General features: G+C 36.6%; 1 protein-coding gene across 1 annotated transcript in view; it reads right to left on the bottom strand.

The window, feature by feature from the left end:
- Positions 1–5,434: 5,434 nt before the first annotated feature.
- The window catches only part of LOC128656872 (DNA-dependent metalloprotease SPRTN-like), a 218,297-nt gene continuing 208,136 nt past the window's right edge, over positions 5,435–15,595 (bottom strand). Inside the window, exons 2-4 of the mRNA XM_053711038.1 lie at positions 7,144–7,269; positions 6,763–7,003; positions 5,435–5,563 (exon numbers count right to left, since the gene is read on the bottom strand). Coding sequence (XP_053567013.1) covers positions 6,764–7,003; positions 7,144–7,254 — 351 coding nt within the window. The 5' untranslated portion in view covers positions 7,255–7,269 and the 3' untranslated portion in view covers positions 5,435–5,563; position 6,763. The remainder of the gene's footprint in view (positions 5,564–6,762; positions 7,004–7,143; positions 7,270–15,595) is intronic.

Raw genomic sequence — 15,595 nt, forward strand, 5'->3', positions numbered from 1 at the left:
TTTTGGATCCGTAGATTCATTTCACTGTTTGCTCACTCAGCCTGTCAGTGTGTCTCGGAAGAGCCTCTCTCTCAGCCGCATCGTGACGTCACACGGCCCGGCTCTCTCCTCACCGCAACAGCACGGCACATCGAGTCAGCGTTCTCCTGATCAAGCTACAGGGATTCTGTCACACCTTAAGTCCCAAACTTGCCACACTTACCGGATTACAACAACTGAGGTGCTTCACTGAAGGGCTCCCTGGCTCTATCTCCGGATAACCGCAAGTATAAGTAACTGCTTCTCATAAATACAGTGACTGTTCTCTATTGCCTGCTTTTACCAGAGATCTCTAACACCAACCCTCTGAAGTTTAACTGCTTATTAACTCTTACTAACAAGAACGCATGATCATTTTGGATTACTGATCTTTACACTGACTGTTTTGATTTAAAATCTTAACTAATTCAAGCTGAGCTTTAATAGTGACACTATACTTAATGCAAGTTACAAATTGAGAGTCATTTGTCTACACGCTAGAGACATATTACTCCATACTCTTCTTTTTATTTGCTCAATCAACAAATAAGAAATATATTATTACGCTACTTACTCATATACCTATTACTTACAGTACAATTAAGTTTGAGGTACAAGTGAATAGCTACAACCAAACACTTAACACTCCTGTACGTTTCAGATTCTAGGATAAGAACGTAACAGAATATGAGAAATTGATGATGATCTCTGTGAATAGGGATGTGTAGATACGCATCCTTTAAGTCCACGGTAGTCATAAATTGACCCTCCTGGATCAGAGGTAGAATAGTCCGAATAGTCTCCATCTTGAATGATGGAACCTTGAGGAACTTGTTTAGAATTTTGAGATCCAAGATTGGTCTGAAAGTTCCCTCTTTTTTGGGAACCACAAACAGGTTTGAATAAAACCCTAGCCCCTGTTCCTCTATTGGGACTGGGCGAATCACCCCCATAGTATGTAGGTCTTCTACACAACGTAAGAACGCCTCTCTCGTTGTCTGGTTTACAGACAATCGAGAAATGTGAAATCTCCCTTTTGGAAGGGAGTCTTTGAATTCCAGAAGATATCCCTGGGACACAATTTCTAAAGCCCAGGGATCGTAAACATCTCTCGCCCAAGCCTGAGCGAAGAGAGAGAGTCTGCCCCCTACTAGATCAGGTCCTGGAACGGGGGCTACCCCTTAATGCTGTTTTAGAAGCAGCTGCAGGCTTCTTGGCCTGTTTACCCTTGTTCCAAGCCTGGTTAGGTCTCCAGATTGACTTGGAATGGGCAAAATTCCCCTCTTGCTTTGCAGTAGAGGAAGCTGAAGCGGGACCACTCTTATTCCGAAAGGAACGAAAATTATTCTGTTTGGTCCTCATCTTATTTGATCTATCCTGAGGGAGGGCATGACCTTTCCCTCCAGTGATGTCTGAAATAATCTCTTTCAGTTCAGGCCAAAATAGGGTCTTACCTTTGAAAGGAATGTTCAAAAGTCTAGATTTAGACATTTCACATCAGCAGACCAGGACTTAAGCCATAACGCTCTGCGTGCTAAAATGGCAAAACTTGAATTCTTTGCCGCTAATTTAGCCAGTTGAAATGCGGCATCTGTAATAAAAGAATTAGCCAACTTAAGGGCCTTAATTCTGTCCATAATCTCCTCTAATGGAGTCTCCATTTGAAGAGCCTCCTCTAGAGCCTCAAACCAGAAAGCATGCATGCAATAGGTTGGAGAGAAAAACCTTGATGAACAAAAACCTCTTCAAGAGACCCTCTAATTTTTTATCCATAGGATCTTTGAAAGCACAACTGTCTTCTATAGGTATAGTTGTAGACAGAGTAGAAATAGCTCCCTCCACCTTAGGAACTGTCTGCCATGAGTCCCTTATGGTGTCAGATATGGGAAACATTTTCTTAAAAACAGGAGGGGGAGTGAACGAAATACCTGGTCTATCCCACTCCTTAGCAATAATATTCACAATCCTCTTAGGGACTGGAAAAACATCAGTGTAAACAGGAACCTCTAAGTATTTATCCATTTTACACAATTTCTCTGGGACCACTATAGGGTCACAATCATCTAGAGTTGCTAATAATGAGGAAGCATCTTTCCTGAATCAGAAATTTCTCCCTCAAATAACAAATCCCTCACCCCTTCAGAGCATTGTGAGGGCATATCAGATACGGCTACTAAAGCATGAGACGGCTCAGCATTTTTCCTTAACCCAGAGCTGTCCCGCTTTCCTTGTAAACCAGGCAGTTTGGATAAAACCTCTGTGAGGGTTGTATTCATAACTGTAGCCATGTCTTGTAAAGTAAATGAATTTGACGCACTAGAGGTACAAAGCGTCACTTGTGCGGGCGTTACTGGTTGTGACACTTGGGGAGAGCTAGATGGCGAACCCTCATTTACTTCTGACTGAGAATCATCTATTGCTCTATTTTTAAGTGCTAATATATGTTCTTTATAATTTATAGACATATCAGTACAATTGGGACACATTCTAAGAGGGGGTTCCACAATGGCTTCCAAACATATTGAACAAGGATTTTCCTTGGTGTCAGACATGTTAAACAGGCTAGTAATGTAACAAGCAAGCTTGGAAAACACTGTAATCAAAGTAAATAACACTTAGAAATAAAACGGTACTGTGCCTTTAAGAGAAAAAAAGCTGCACAAGTTCTGCAAAACAGTGTAAAAAAGCAGTAAACTTAACGAAATGTTTACAGTAGTATCTTACAGCCTTAGTAACTTTGCACATCTATGCAAATAAACAATTAACCCCTTAATGGCAAAGCCAGATTGAAAAAACGTCAAAACCGGTAAAAAAGACTTTCAGCACCTTGCCACAGCTCTGCTGTTGCGCCTTCCTGCCCTTCAGAACGATTTGTGGGGAAAAAACTCCTTTACAGCCCTAAAACACAGCAGGAACCACTGGAGAAGCAGTTGGATGTCTCTCAGGAAAAGAAACTGCGCAACTGAGGCGCGAAAATAGGCCCCTCCCACCTCACTCGATGTTTTGAGGCCTATTAGAAAAACACCTGAGTGTCTCTTAATCAACCATGTGGGTTAAAAAACCCTAAAAACAAGCCACAATGACCCCTTTGGTCCCTTCAAAAAAACGTTATAATTGCATCATTTACTGAACAAACAAAAACGTTTTTTTCCTAACAGTGTCACCAGTAACTTATGAGCCCTTCAAGCAAGCTGAAATTCCTATACAAGTGTCTGAATACAGCTTACCCTTCCCTCATGGGGATATTGCCAGCCTTTTCTAGAATAACACAGTTTGTCTAGAAAAAATATAGACTGAACATACCTCATATGCAGCTTAGCATGCAAACCGTTCCCCCAACTGAAGTTTTCCTGTACTCTTCAGCCCTTGTGAGAACAGCAGTGGATCTTAGTTACAAAGTGCTAAGATCCTAATCCTCCTTGCAGAAATCTTCATCCCTTTTCTGCCAGAGAGTAAATAGTACACACCGGTACCATTTAAAATAACAAACTTTTGCTTGAGAAATAAAAAACTAACATTTTTGTCACCACATTCGCTCTGCCCTTCCTAGTTTCTTAAAGTAGGCAAAGAGAATGACTGGGGGGTGGAGCTAAGGGAGGAGCTATATAGACAGCTCTGCTGTGGGTGCTCTCTTTGCCACTTCCTGTTGGGAAGGAGAATATCCCACAAGTAAGGATGAATCCGTGGACTCGATACATCTTACAAGAGAAATTAACCATTAAAGTCTATGTGAATTTTTTGTGTGGATAAGTCATTTGATAAGCTCTTCTAATGGATTATAATTGACCCCTCTGTCTGCTCAAAAATCTGCTAAGATTCTAGAACAGAAGGACATATAGAAAAAATTAAATGTACTGATCTTTAAAACCAATTATTATTTAACTATTTCCTTGGAAGAAGTCCCCTGCTGAAATGTTATATTTGATTGTTTACCTTCAGAAATATAATAGCCTTAATAATTAAACAATGGCATTTTTAGTTTAGTCATGAAACATATGTGGGCTATGTGAGTGCTTAAAAATATTTTTTTTTCACTTACCTTAAGGTGCACACACTCTACTGTGCTAAGTAGCTGCAGAGTAGACTGCTTCCATTAAAGAACACATCTAGTGCTGTACAAGCATACAGCAGAGGATATTACCGTGGCATACAATGATGATCTGACAGCAGGGCCGGCCCAAGATATTGTGCTGCCTGGGTCCGAGAATGAAATGACCCCCCCATTAGTAACATTATTAATTAGCATATCAACCTACTAGCTTTGCCGCTGACCTTACTAAGCCTACCTATCTGCATGCAACCAATACTTAGGCACAATAAGTGGGAAGGAAGTTAAAGAAGATATGCACTTGTCCCACATTGAATGTCGCCCCTGACCTATGTCTTTGTGCATGATGAGGTTATGCTGCTAGGAGCCTGCGACTTCCCCCACAGAGACAGAGGGCATGAGTGGTGTGGGTCTAACATTGACTGGCTCAGTCACTAAAGTGCTGCTCCTTGTCAAGTGCTGCCTGGGTCCATTGGACCCACTTGGTCCCATAGTTGAGCCGGCCCTGCCTGACAGGAGGAGGCTAAGGACAAGTCCCCAAGACAACTGTTACAGGCTGGCACAGCAGGAGGAGTCCCTGCAACAACTGTTGAAGTCTTGTAACTAACTCCCTCTCTTGTATTCCTGGTTCTGAGAGGAAAAATGGGTCTCACATAGGTCTAAGGATCCCTTTTATTTACAAAGAATTTGGAGAGCCTCTATTATTCACCTTCCTCCAGTAGAGGAAAATTTTAAGACCAGGATACCAGAGAGGTGAGATCGATTAAAAGCATGTGGAGTGTTGGGTATCTTTACTTCTTCCTAGTGGCCAGGAGTTGAATCCCACAGGTTATGGTTTATGGGCTCTCACCACCTTTGAGAAAGACCCGTGTATGGGCCAAAATGAGTCACCTTGATTTCTGTTGTCCTGATAATCTTTTTCTACCTGTTGGTGGTGTGTGAGGGGTGTCCCCACCCGACGCCGATGTATCCTGCTATCGGCCAGGAATCTTGGGGGCATATTTCTCTATCATCTCCGGCAGTTTCAATATCAGCTTTGCTCGCACTAAACAAAGCCTTTTTTGCCACTTGGAGGTGAGAAGTTTTCAGCTCTTTTTATGGACATTTTTTTTGTCCCACTATCCTCACTTTTTGTCTCACCATTTTTTATCTTTATTTATGTGTTCTTAATATGTCAAGCATAAAACATCAACCATAAACAGTAAAGAAATATTCTATAGAAGTAAAGAATAACTATGTTTAACTGTGTGTCAGTATTGACCCTAAATGTATCAATAATTGATAATGAAATATTTATAGGACTAACAATGTTATAACAAGGTCTACTGTTAGTTAATTGAAATGTTGTATAACAAAGACAACACAATTTTTATTTTTTTTTAATATTTATTTTTTTCCAATGCACCAGATGACAGCTGAATTGGTGTACTTGGAAAACAAAGATGAATGTTTAGCCAAATTATCCAAATCTGTCTGGTAGATGTTTAGACCTCAGACCTGTAGAACAAAAAATGTATAATATAAATAGAAGAGTTTGTTCATTTTACAATATTCTAAATCACTTTCCCCAGCTATTCAGTTTCAATGAATATTTAAACATTTTGGTTTATATTTGATAAGCTCTAAAAATTACAATACATAAATTTCACTACATTTAAAAAGTTGAGGTTCACTATAGTGATTTACTGGATTTTGAGATTATTATGCAATTTAACTTGTTCCCCACAGCCATAAATGATAACAAAACATGTGTTTACCATATGTATATTCCACATTACAATGTTGGCTAATGTGTCTAAAATGTTATTGCCCTTGTTATAAGCTATTGTCTACTAAAATAAAATATATGTTCAAAGCAAGTAAATTAATATATTGCTAAGACAATCATTATTTACAAAACACTCAACTATATGGTCCCTCACTAACCTACAAAATTAGCAGATCTTAATTAAACATATTACCTGAAAACTGTTGATGAAAATGGTGCTGAATTTACAACACCACTTAATCTAAACTCCATGATCATGTAATGGTGAGAACGAACCCTTTAACCTTTTGCTCTAAACCCTTGTTTCCCAAACCCAGTCCTCTGGACCCTTAACAAGCCAGATATTCATTACATCTTATCGAGAGCACAGGTGAAATAATTAGGTGGCCTGTTAAGGGTCCTGAGGACCGGAGTTGGGAAATACTGCTCTAAACAGAATTCTTTCCTAAATAAAGTAGAATATCCATTGGGAACTTGGGACCAAGTGTGGATAAATATGTTTACTTCAATAAAACATTGGGCCTCCAAAGCATCAAGTATTTCAATTGTATGATGAGGGAAGAAGGGTGACATGTCATGTTACAGTATATGCCAATTAACTAACAATAATAGGATCTTACTGAAGTCTATAAGACTAAATAAAAAAAATATATAATATTAGTATCACTTTTTGTTACCTCATGTATAATTAATTGTTCAAATGAAAGCAATTGAGGAAATGCAAATATTAGCATTCATATTTCTAAGCAATTATTATTACTATTTAATATTTTAAAAGGGTACTCTATAAGAACACTTTAACATGGCTAATTAATAGTAGCTTGATAGTAGCTTGATATACTTGATATTCTGAATAGAGGGCACCAAGATTATACACAATTATATTATTTGATTACAGGGTTCCTTTAGAAAAAATATAATATAATACCTTAGGAGATCTTCTTTACTTTCCCTTTCAGGAATCCATAATCTGGTTTGGGCACCTTGGTGTACTGTCCTCCACAGGTCTTATCGTGCTTAGACTTTCTTAGGGAAGACACAGATGGTGCCTGGCGGTTTGTTGGTGCTACCTCATAGCCAAGGAATGGTTCCTTTGCCTGACAGGGCCCATCACATCGCCACCAGAGGTCGCTGTACACATTTACTTCATCACGGAAGTCATGATGAATCTTTAAAACAAGAGCCAAAAAAAGTTACATATTAATGTTCAGTCTCTGGTATATTTGCATTTACATATAGCATATAAAAAGTGTGCATGCATCTATCCTGAAAATAAACAAAGATCAAACAAGAATAAAGTCACACTCACTGAAATATTACAACGACCTAGTTGGTTGATCCTTTCCATGTGCTTGCAGAATTCGTCCCCATGATCATCATTATCCTGTATGTTCTGTGTTGTTATATAGGCATGAATCATTTCATGTAACAAAGTCTGTTAATTACAAAGAAGTTGGTTAGTTTAGTTACAGTGCATTAAATATAATCATGTTGCAGATTGTCCCTATTAATTATTGTATCTCTAAAACTGTATCTGCAAACAATTGTAACTAGTATTCTGTAGATAATCTATATATATTTGCACCAGTCACAGCCAACCCCCTTGATTTCCAGATTAAACTGTCTACTCTTAAATTGTCAAGCAAATAAGAAAACAAAATATAAACAAAACTGACAATGACACATTACAAGTATTTTTGGTTATCAAAGTTTGAAAACTAATTAATTTGTGTGCTACAAAAAAGAGACAGAAGTGAAGCTCTTATGACCCAATTGCTATAAACTAACCAAATGAAAAACATTATCTATAATTACTATAACATAACATAATACCTACCTGCACCAGATCCTTCCTGGGCCTATACTTGAGCAATGACTCACTCAGCAGTATAAGGGCTAGGCCATTGCTTTTCTTATAGCAGAATTTCCCTGAGCACCTGAAATAAATAATGAAGGTTTTTAATACTTTTCTAATATAAAGTTTCAGAACTGTTACAAAACTAACTCATGTTATAAATCAGAGATAGTTCATCAGCAGTCCCAACAAGACAGTATATGATCTGTAGGGGGCAATCTATGAGGGAATTGAGTAATTATAAGTATGCTGACACATACAGATCTCTCCTGATAGTATTTTACTGTCAGAAATTTTTTTTATTTTAAAATCATTTAGGTAGAAACCTGAAGTGGAGAATAACTGTCTCACCGTATATGGTCCTAATAAAGACATACAGTGCTATAGAGATGATCTACTTCTAAAAGATACAGTAGAATTGTTGATCAATTTAATTTAATATGTACAGAATAGATTACATTGACAATATGTATTTGAATATACATTTATATTTATAAATTAGACAACTTTTTAAAGGCTCATTCTGTATGTTTCCTTTGGTTGGTTGGAATTATAGACATTTTTGTTATTACACTTAAAGTTAATTTGCATATTTGCTTTTAGAGGATTTAACCAAATTGTCATATTCTGCAAACATTTAAATATAGAATTACATCCCATCATGATTATTAATAAGAACACACAATCATTCCCATATATGTATTGAAGATAAATATAAACTTTGAAATCACTGGGCACAATCATAGGTTACCCAAACTCATTAACCTTACCTACCCAATATAATAATATAGTAAATAGTAAATAAGTAAATAAAAAAGTTGGGATTGTCATTAGGCTATAAGGGTTATAACTGCTCAAAAAAACAACAACAACACAAAACTCAGGCAGATGACACACAGTTCCTTTCTAAATTGTCTTATAATGATCATCACACTTACACGACCATCCAGGGATTTGTGCTCCACTTGATCTTCACATTGGCCAGCTTGCCCCAAAAGAACTTCTTATCCAGTTGATAAAACAACTGTAAGACATTTGGGGTTGGGTCACTCAGTTCTAATGAGTCATCAATTACTGACATCTCCTCGTCCCCGTCTGAATTTGTGGCAGCCATAACAGCATTGCCACAGTTGTCAAGGATGGAGCTGACATCCTGCTGGGTAGGATCACTAAGACCTGGCAAATCTGTCTTCTCCACCACTAAATATATTGCTGTTCAATAACAATTAGCACTATACACTAATAACTCCTCTCAAACCCTCACTGTGTGGCAGCTTGTGGCAGGGTTTTATAGCCAACACTCTGTTATGATGTCACACATAGCACCATTCCCTGTGATGTCATTTCATACAACATTCTATTGTGACACAGGCATGGACTTCTAATGTGTGAAAACTGATCTTATAAAGCATTTTTATTATTTATATATAATAATAATTAAAAAGCCTACTTTCCAAAATCAGTTACAATAAAGCAAAGTTTAAAGGTTTTGGGCCAGACCTCTTCAATGTGAAGTTGATCTTATAAAGCATTTTTATTATATATATATATATATATAATAAGAATTAAAAAGCCTACTTTCCAAAATCAGTTACAATAAAGCAAAGTTTAAAGGTTTTGGGCCAGACCTCTTCAATGTGAAGTTGTTTTTGTAGTCAAAATCTAAATGTACTTTAATAAATTTTCTAATTACATACTGATTCATACTTTAGAAAATAAGAATTTTAAATATTTTTGAACACAATAATCTGTTAAAGGTGTATTTAGGTTGTGTGCGGCCCTAGGTACTGAGGATACTGATGCCTTAAAAACAGTTAGCTTTATTTCTCCCCAAAGAATATTGAGCAGGTATTTATTCACTCATTCCTGTCACACACACAAAAGCATACAACAATGATTTTCCCTTCAGTAAGCTACCTTTATACTGGTTACAAACCATTATACCTCATAAAGTGTCTCTGAGTGGCAAGGAATCATAAAAACAAGCGTATCTTCAAACTTTGATACTCTAGGCCCAGGCCTAGTTGAACTAGGCCAATACCCCACTGATTTCAATTCATATACATTTAATGGCTTCAGTTCAGACATCAAATATGAAAGATCATATGAACTCTGATACATAGTAATCCAAAGTCTTGTCTTTACAATTTAAGTTTACAGATCAGCTATATAAAGCATGGAAATATACATCTCTATGTGCAATAAAACTGAGACCCTGCATGCACCATGTTCAGTTATCAAAGTATTGGTTTTAGTGACTACAATTGATGAATTTCAGCAAAAATGCACTTTTTGACATAGCCCCATAAAGAAGTTAGCAAGAAAAATTTCCACCAACTGTGGCAAAGATCTTAAGTTACTGTGAAGAAATGTACCCAAGCCATGTATATCATTCGAAAATCCAAGAATATAAACCTAAAATTACTCTGAAATTTAAACGTTATTTAGGCGTGCATGATTTTCCCTAAATTAGAAAAATCAGGAATGGGCAAAAAAAACAAAAAAACAAAAGTGGAGCTTATATACTTATTGTCTGACACTGAAGGCAGTCAACTGACAAGGATATTGCTAAATTGTTATTGAACAGTGTACATTTTCATTTTTTTAACCCTTTTCCATCAGTACAAAAGTGTTTATTGCCTTTCAAATAAATTTGAACCCCATGCACAAGTCAACAATTTATTGTTTTAGGCGTTTGTTGTTATTTATTTATTTATTAAACGGACCTCTTATTTATCGTTTCCATATGCATGCGACAAATAACATAAATTAAACTTTTTTTCATCTGTCTGAATCTGAATGCATATGTTTAGTTGTCATGTTAAGGTCAGTCCTACACTAATTTATATTTAATGATTTGACGACATTTTAGTTGAAAAATTGCATCTCAGAAAATGTTTCTTAGCAACTCTAAGCTGATAGTATAAAATATGTTTTATACATGCAACCTTTACTTGTTATCTAATCAAACGTATAAAATATATTTTAAAATATTTAATATAATATTTATATTATATTTTTTAAGACCCCCCTGTGTTAATTTAATATGTTGTTTTTCAAGGTATAATGCCATGTTATTATTAGAAATATTATTTAATATTTATGCTTTGATTAATGTAAACATTCAGCAAGCCAACATTCCATTTTTGCTTCAGTATGAATCGAAGAAAATTTGGGCTAGATTACAAGTTATCGCGCTCCCACAAATGGACAAATTTGCCCGTTTTCGGGAGCAAGTTAATTAATCAGCCATTACAAGTTGCTGGTTATTGCTACCGCAAACTTGTGGTAGCAATTAGCGCTTATAAAAGCAAAATATAGCACTTGTAATCTAGCCCTTAGTGTTTAATGGTTCTGTTTAATGTCTCTAATTGAGATCAGTAGGAATTATAATAAAAACCTGAGCTACCGGAATGTGTGCAATGTAAAATGGTAGTCCAAAAGGAATGTAAACTGACATGGCTGTATAATTAAAGTTGTTTTCTTTTTATCCAATTTCTCTAACACAGTATTTATGAATATTAGTAAGGCCACAAGAGTTTGAACCATTGTTTGTGATTCTATTACTTGAAAGTCATAACTTATGTATAGTCTTGACAACAGTCAATCAAGATTCACCTGCAAGGTGACAGACATATTTATAATAGTGGCTACTAAAGTCTCTACTTCTGATATGTCTTACAAAAAAGTAAAGGCCAATCTATTAAGGTTGCTGAGCTTAGTGACTGGAGCCAATAATAGATAGCCATGACTTTGTGTTGTATGTCTTCGACTATTCGGTGACAAATTTAGATTATACTGTTTTGGGTAGTAGAAGCAGAATGTATCTGCTATGGGTTATGTATCTTCTACTATGGAATTATGTGATGATTTTAAGGTATGACTATATGCTTGGACTCCTTTAACTTTTCATGGTCTTGCTAGCCTTTTGTCCAAATTATTACCCTCAGTGCAGGCCAATCTATTAAGGTTGCTGAGCTTAGTGACTGGAGCCAATAATAGATAGCCATGACTTTGTGTTGTATGTCTTCGGCTATTCGGTGACAAATTTAGATTATACTGTTTTGGGTAGTAGAAGCAGAATGTATCTGCTATGGGTTATGTATCTTCTACTATGGAATTATGTGATGATTTTAAGGTATGACTATATGCTTGGACTCCTTTAACTTTTCATGGTCTTGCTAGCCTTTTGTCCAAATTATTACCCTCAGTGCAAAATCTTTGTTTAGAATAGAATGCCTGAGTTAATGTGGAGCTGTTCACGAGAAGTGTTCTAGTGGTTGCAGTTTTTGAAGATGGTTAAGTCGAGTAAGTTTGTCAAACAGTCTATAGGGATCAACGCCAGTTTTTAAGTGATTATGAGGCTGATCACAGCCTGTTGTTTGATAATTATCTGCAATAGCTGCATATAAGCTTTATGTTGATGCAATGATAATTACACAATTTCATTGTTTATTGGTAGCACTTTTTTTATTAGCGGTTTGGTGAAAAATAACTCAATACTTGACATGTGCCAGTCCTGTTTGGTTGATAATAATGACAAAATTGATAAAGCCATTTTTCACATACAGAATTCCACCCAGGACAACTCTATTCAAATTATTAACCAGCACCACAAAAATGTTGTGAATGTGAAATGAGTTTTACGCATGGGCAAAATACATTGACATTACCCCTGCCATATTGGATGATATTAGGAAGCAATGTAACCAAACAGATACAAACGCTAATTGCACAATAAAAGTTAAAACAGTATTGGGCCATTTTACACTAATACAAATGATGTAAATATATTAAAGTATACTATTAGACTCATATATAAACATCTGTAAAAAAAATAAAATACTGTATGTTTAATAATGATTTTTTTTTTTTTAAAGGGTCAAAAAGGGATATGGTATATGACAAGGTGTTTGATCAGGAAGGGCTCACAAGTTTGTTTGTATATATATATATATATATATATATATATATATATATATGTTTATATATAAACAAACAAAAGAGGTTTGCACTTGCTGGACTTTAAATGACAGGTGCCTTTAATATGAAGTTTCGGGGAGCATATCCCCTTCCTCAGACAAAGTAACAGTGTGTAATGCAGCAATTTATAAGCAAACAACAAGTAAAAACAAAAACACAAAAGTATGGGGAAAAACAAAATGTCAACCTCTGACAAATATGAACAATATGTGAAATAAGTTATGGATCAAGGAATCAAAGGCATCACAGGTAAATATACAGTTACTATTGTAATAGTGCATATATGCACACACCGGAGTAAATGCACTTACTATCTGGATAAAAAAGTTGGTGTAAGGATACCATGGATCCAATGATCGGTGTAGGGCAAACTGAACGGCTCATATCGATATTCACAGAGGTAGAGTGTGTCCGATCGATGGAGCAGTGATGACATCATCACGTATGGCACATGGGAAGTCAGCTGTGTAAACAGAGTAGAACGCTGCAGGCTGTCACTATCCCTAAATTATCAGATAACACCCTGTCTCTGTAATACAAACATGGAGAGACACATAGTAAGAACATAGCATCCAAAAGTATCAGCATATAATATTATGGATATCACAAACAGAGCACGAAAAGGGCACCAAAAGTGCGACTGTAATTAAAAACAATAGAAGCTCATATTTTATAAATATAGGCACAAGAGACCCTAATGGATACATGGGATAATAAATCACAACAAGATAGACAACTTGAACACATCAGAGTAGGAAATAATGTCACATAACCACCTCTGTTGAATTAATGGTTAGAGCAATATCCCGTCATTGTATGAGTAAAGGGGCGCTATATATTGGTGGATAAGATCACACACAGACTATACAGACAGGGGAGTGATAGACTTATCCAGGTATTGAATAGTAGTGGTAAATGTTAGCTGAGGTGTTGTTGAAGAGGGGAAATTACATATAAAAGTCCATAATTAAAGGATTGATATATAAGAAAATTAATGGACTTGGTGATAATGGATCATGTACCCTCAATAGTATTAAATAATGAACCCTCATTATATTATAAGGGACAGCATCAAACTTATAAAAAGCAGTGCCAGTCAAGCATGCATTTCAATCTGTATGGCTGTATAGTGTTCAGGCGATAAGTCCATCTTGCTTCAACCTGAAGGACTCTGTTCCTGTCACCCCCACATCTCAAGGGGGGCACATGATCAAGTAAAACAAACTGAAGATCGGTCATATTGTTTCCAGCCTCCATGAAATGCCTTGCGACTCGTTGGTCGCTTTTTTGTGCTTGATTGTAGATCTGTTGGCTGACGTGATTTGCCATCCTTGTACAGGCATCATCAGCAGTTTTCCCCACATAAAATTTTCCGCAGCTGCAGCTCAATAAATATACCACATACTTCGTTGTGCATGTCAAGCGGTGGTTGATACTGAATGTCTTCTTATGTAGGTGTCCAAACGTTGGCCCCGGGAGCATTGAATTACAGGTTGTGCATCCAATGCAACCAAAGCAGCACATTTTTTTGGGTTGTAGCCATGTGGTGTCCTTATAACAATGGGCAGGATCAGTCTTCATTATAAGATCTCTCAGGCTAGTATTACGTTTGTATTCCACCCTTGGTGGAGCCCATTTATACAGTGGTAGATTTGGATCACCTTGCAAGATGTGCCTATGTTGTCTTAGACTATTACCAACCAATCTTAAGTCTGGAGAATATTTGGTCGTGAAAGTCATGCGTGGGCTGCTTGGTTTATCATTCTTTGTTTGATCCTTATCTGGATCCATACATTTATCTCTAGCCTCTCTGATCACCCTTGGTTGATATCCCCTGACCAAGATTTTTTTGGTCATTACATCAAGCTGTTGTAGTTGGTTATTGGTGTCACTGTTATTCCTTATGACTCTTGATAGTTGTGCCTGAGGGAAAAGCCTTTAGCAAGGCCCCCGGATGACAGCTTGTTGCGTGGAGAAGAAAGTTTCTATCAGTGGGTTTCTGATAAAGGGATGTACCCAATTTCTGTTTATCCTTGTAGATTCTTAAATCAAGAAAACCCACCGACTCCTGATGATAAGTGTTCTTAAATTTCACTGGACTGTCAAGTGGATTAAGAGTCTCAATCCATGTGTTGAGTTCTTGTTCAAACCCTATCCATATGATGAACAGGCCATCAATATACCTTTGGTAGAATGCCACCTCTTTCTTCTGATAGATCTTCATTATTGTGCATTCATAATGCTTCATGTATAAGTTGGTGGGGGATAGGGCCACATTTAATCCCATCGCCGTGCCCATGATTTGCTAGTAGAATGACTTCTCAAACTGGAAATAATTTAGTTTTAGGCTGAGATCAAGTAGCTCTATTAAATACTCTACTGGTGGTCCCACATAAGGGTGTTTGTTAAGGGTCTCTCTAACACATGATTTGCCATCCTCGTGTGGTATAAATGTGTATAGGCTAGTGACATCTGTAGTAACTAACATCCAATGATCTTGTATCCTTATTGATTGTAGAAATTCCTGAAGCTGAGATGAATCCCTCAGAAAAGATGTAATTTGCCTTACACACGGTTGAAAGTAATTGTCGACAACTTTGATGTGGTTAATTTATATATACAGGGGTGTGGACATTTTATAAAAACTACTTGTCAAAGGGACTAAAGCGGGAGCCCAGTCTACTTGTCCCTCGTGATAATCTACTTGTCCTGATTCGCAAAATAATTTTAACCAAAACTGTATTTAAGTTATTTTATTGATAACAACTTAGGAGACAGACCTAACAATACTTTAATGCAACTAACAAATTCAAGTAGGTAGTGAGATTAAACAGAACAGATTTCCATATGAGAATTGTAGCTTACTTTATAAAAAAATAAAATAACTAAACATAACGGAGACAACCTTATGAGGCTATTTATA

Source organism: Bombina bombina, chromosome 4 (assembly GCF_027579735.1).
Source record: "Bombina bombina isolate aBomBom1 chromosome 4, aBomBom1.pri, whole genome shotgun sequence".
Taxonomy (NCBI): domain Eukaryota; kingdom Metazoa; phylum Chordata; class Amphibia; order Anura; family Bombinatoridae; genus Bombina; species Bombina bombina.